This window comes from Cynoglossus semilaevis, chromosome 2 (genome assembly GCF_000523025.1).
Source record: "Cynoglossus semilaevis isolate Cse_v1.0 chromosome 2, Cse_v1.0, whole genome shotgun sequence".
Taxonomy (NCBI): Eukaryota; Metazoa; Chordata; class Actinopteri; order Pleuronectiformes; family Cynoglossidae; genus Cynoglossus; species Cynoglossus semilaevis.
The window spans coordinates 8,973,710-8,977,479 of NC_024308.1; the positions used below are offsets into that span (position 1 = coordinate 8,973,710).

Sequence of the window (3,770 nt, forward strand, 5' to 3'; positions counted from 1 at the left end):
CTTTCATCCATGCAGAGATTCTTAGTCTTAAATTAAACCGAATGTATATGCAGTAAATCAACATCTGAAGTTTTACCTCACAGAATTTCTGTTTCAGTTCATCATGATCCTTTCTCATATCACTCAGCTGTGCCTCCTTGAGCTTTTGACTAACATCAGACTGAATCTGCATATGGTAGTCATTAAAACAAACAGTCACTTTGAGCCTTTACGGTAAAACATCACAAGCAAATGACCAAATAAAACACCAGTGACAACTATAGATCAAACCCAGGCCACACTAACTTTAAATAGTTTGAAGCAGAAGCAGAATAAAAACACCTTTTTTAATCTCTCAATTTTTTTCTCTTTTTCAGAAATTTCCATCATTATTTTGGATAGACACTCAGTAAGGTATTTGTTGTCTTGCAAAAGTGGGTTGAGGTCCTTTTTCTTCTTCAGCTGAATCTTCATGTCTTTAATTTGTGTCTAAAAAAATGACAGAATTAAACAAACTTGATCAACAATAACTGACATTGTCCTAAAAAGAATCAACACTTTCTATAAATAACCACTATGATTCAAATGAACCAGTTATGGGTTTGTTTTTACCTTGAGTGAATCGCTGTTCTCCAGAACCTGTGGAATGTCACTGACACAGTCGTTGACAGCTTTGAGGGCACTGTTGTGTTCATCTATCAGACCAGCGATGTGTCTGTTCCAGTGATCTTCTCTCTCACTGAGTTCATTTTTCCTCTTTTCCTCCAGCTCTTTACACAGCAACTCCAACCTTTCCTCATTAGTGGATTGAATGTCTGATGACAAAAAAAGGCTGCCTTTATGTTTCAGAGAAGAGAGAAATGGAATTAAGTTTATTTAAAAGTGAGCTACCTTTGAGCTGCTTCTCAAATCTGTTTCTTGTTTCTGAGATTTCCACCTCGTGTTTCTGTTAAAAAATTCACTGTGTGAATTATTTTCTTTCTTCAACAAGATTAACAGATAAACAGACCAATGTGAAGTACAGACCATCTGTAGCTCCTTCACATGGTGTTCGTTGCTGACCAGCATGTCTGTTATGGTGGACTTCATTTCCTTATGAAGATCACGTTCCAGTTTTTCCTGCTCTCTCTGTCGCTCTTCGGTGGAGAGTGAGTCGAATGCTCTGAACTCAGTGATGTTGTTCTGGTGTTCACACAAAAGATGCTTCATCTTCTGTTTGTACACCTACGGCAGAGAAGTCAGTTTTGTTTTTTTGTTGACCTTTTCCAAGTCACTGTAGGTGGTAAAACAACATACTGGGTTTCCAATACACAACACCGCACACAGATTGTGAGAGAGAATTGAACTGGTTATAGTCCTGTTAAAGTCCATATCTGTCACCTGTTGTTGTTGTAATGAACAAAATAGACTGAAAATTGGAATGTTGGTTTAAAAAGCCATTTAACTTTTAATGCTTTATAGAAAAGCTTTTTAAAATGCTCTTTTGGCAATAATGTGACCTGCTACTAAGACCACGGTCTTGGGTTTCCATAGATACAGAAAAGTACCAAAGTCTATGGCCTCTGCCATGACTGTTCATAATTAGCAGTTAATTGATTAGGTCACAACAGGATTGATGCAGCATCTAGACACAGATCTACACTTTTAGTATCCTTACCTTGATCTCCACTTGATGGCGCCACTCATCCTCTTCTATTGCCTTTTCCATGTTTTTCAGCTCAGCTCTGGCTTCCTGTAGCTCTCTTTCAGTGCAGTCCCAAAAGGTGTGTATCCTGTCCCTCTCCAGCTGAAAGTAGTTCCGTTCTTCTCTCTCTCTATCCAGCTCCTCTCTGAGACGTGTGATGTGTTCCTTAAGCTGAAATAAATGGAAATTAATTTTAGTCTTAGCTAGAGTCAAAATGAACCAACAAATATTCACAGCCTTACAGGATTCTATACCAAAAACATATCCTTTCTTTCAGGTAAACCATAACAATTTATTTAGTTTTAACATGCAAGTTCAGGAAATTGTTACCTTCCGTAGAATTGTTAATAGCTGTCTCTTCAAAAAACATTTGTATTCATAACTATTTGGAGGAAATCCTAAAATTAACAACGGTCAAGATTTAGACCTCAGGAGCAGGTTATGGTTCCCATTAGAGAATGCAGAAAGAATGCAGAAATAGTTCTGAACAATTAATACAACACCCACACTCACAAACGGGTCAGACCTGATCTTTGGACAGCTCATCTTTGGTCAGTCCGTCTATCAGAGTGGGAGTCTTGACCTTAGCTGTCTTTTTACTCGAGTCTTTGCGCTTGGGAGGCTGCAAACAAAATATGAGAACCACAGAAAAGTATTTTCTTTTTCACCTAAAATAAGACAAATTAAAAACAGTTGACACTACTGTCATTTCAGCGTTTTTCTCGTCGCACTCACCATGTTTGTCCAAACCGCGGACCTCGGCAACGTTTGTTGGCTCTGGCTGCCATGGCAACCGTAAATCAACGTCAGAATAACTTGATTCTCTAGCGTGTTAAAGTTTTTTTTTTACTTTCCACCATAGTCTGCCCTTTTAAGTTTTAAATGTCGAAAATGTATAAAAGATTAAATTTAACAATGTTGCTCAATTTAAAATATTCGACAATATAAAAAATATTGAATACAGGTGGTCTTCAATGGGTTGTATACAGTACACCTGTTAAATAAACCTAGCTTTTCCGAGGTGAACGTAGAAAGGCGTGTCAGTACAGCAAATATATTCATAATCGTTGTAGACAAAGGACGTTGTGTATCTCTGAGGTCAACCTTCACTACCCACTCGACCTACTAGAGAGCGCTACCCACACAGTGTTCACCTCCTCGTTGGTCACCGTCCTCGGCGAAAATCCAGTGCCGTGTTTTGCAGCGGCCTCTGTCTGTTTCTGGCAGCAGTGCAGCGTGAAAGCAGTGGGAAACAGAAACACTATGGCTGCCACTCTGTCTCTTACTCAGGTAACACTGTCTTACAACTTCAATTTTACCAATGCAAACGTCTCCTCGGTTCTATCGACCGCTGCTCTTAGATTGTTCAGAAGTGTTAGCGAAACTGCGCAGGCAGAAACAGCTGACTTGTGTCAATTCTTGCCGCTGTGTTGGAGAAGTTGAGTCCCGCTGTGACTGGGAAAAGTTTCTGCTTAATCTCTGTGTGGACTGCGTAAGGGCGTAGCTAGCTAGCCTGTTAGCTCACAGCTAATTATTTTGCAGTGTTAGTCAGATTTAGAGCCGCTTTAACAAACTTGAGTGAAATATTTTGGTGTTTGTTACAGCTCCGTAGTGTCAAGGCTACCGCCCTGTGTTGCTTAATACTGCTTTAGCCTCTACTGGTGTTTGCTGTGGCAGAGCTTAATACTAGACACTCAGTGTGGCTGTGGTGCTTTTGCTGTCATGTTCCTGTCTGTGTCTTCGTCGCTAACAATGTTTGTTTTGTAATGTTTTCTGCTCTAAACAGTTCAACAAGTTGTCAGTAACATTGTGGCCTGTATTAGGAGTGTTGTCTAGGAGCTTGTTGCTCTCTGTTCACTATAGGGTTGAATCGAACAACCTAGCTGTGAAAGACTAGAGTTATAATACAACGAGACATTATGGACAATGTGTTATCTGTCAGTCGTACATTTTGTTTTATTTCGATCTCAATAGATTTGAAATGAAGTCTTAAACATTTTTTTCAGTCAAAAAAGAGGAAGTGAATCTAAGGAGCAGTCTCTGCTGTCACCAACAAACCAGAGTCTATCGTCATGATGAAACACACATACAGAACAAATGCACTGTA

The 3,770-nt window shown here is 39.4% G+C and overlaps 2 protein-coding genes and 1 long non-coding RNA gene across 4 annotated transcripts in view; 2 read left to right on the plus strand and 1 right to left on the minus strand.

Annotated features, from left to right (window-relative positions):
• Nucleotides 1-411, plus strand: part of LOC112488511 (uncharacterized) — a 3,945-nt gene extending 3,534 nt beyond the window's left edge. Inside the window, exon 3 of the long non-coding RNA XR_003052636.1 lies at nucleotides 357-411. This is a non-coding gene — a long non-coding RNA (uncharacterized LOC112488511). The remainder of the gene's footprint in view (nucleotides 1-356) is intronic.
• LOC103397652 (dynein regulatory complex subunit 4-like) overlaps nucleotides 1-2,817 on the minus strand; it is a 4,363-nt gene extending 1,546 nt beyond the window's left edge. Inside the window, exons 1-8 of the mRNA XM_025065067.1 lie at nucleotides 2,399-2,817; nucleotides 2,190-2,285; nucleotides 1,637-1,834; nucleotides 1,006-1,203; nucleotides 871-925; nucleotides 592-794; nucleotides 322-468; nucleotides 63-166 (exon numbers count right to left, since the gene is read on the minus strand). Coding sequence (XP_024920835.1) covers nucleotides 63-166; nucleotides 322-468; nucleotides 592-794; nucleotides 871-925; nucleotides 1,006-1,203; nucleotides 1,637-1,834; nucleotides 2,190-2,285; nucleotides 2,399-2,401 — 1,004 coding nt within the window. The 5' untranslated portion in view covers nucleotides 2,402-2,817. The remainder of the gene's footprint in view (nucleotides 1-62; nucleotides 167-321; nucleotides 469-591; nucleotides 795-870; nucleotides 926-1,005; nucleotides 1,204-1,636; nucleotides 1,835-2,189; nucleotides 2,286-2,398) is intronic.
• Nucleotides 2,818-2,836: 19 nt separating this feature from the next.
• Nucleotides 2,837-3,770, plus strand: part of eps15 (epidermal growth factor receptor pathway substrate 15) — a 17,633-nt gene continuing 16,699 nt past the window's right edge. For both annotated transcript variants that reach the window (XR_001759793.2, XM_008335617.2), the window contains exon 1: nucleotides 2,837-2,953. Coding sequence is in view for 1 of the 2 variants with exons in the window: in XM_008335617.2 (XP_008333839.1) it covers nucleotides 2,927-2,953 (27 nt within the window). In the remaining variant the exon portion in view is untranslated. The remainder of the gene's footprint in view (nucleotides 2,954-3,770) is intronic.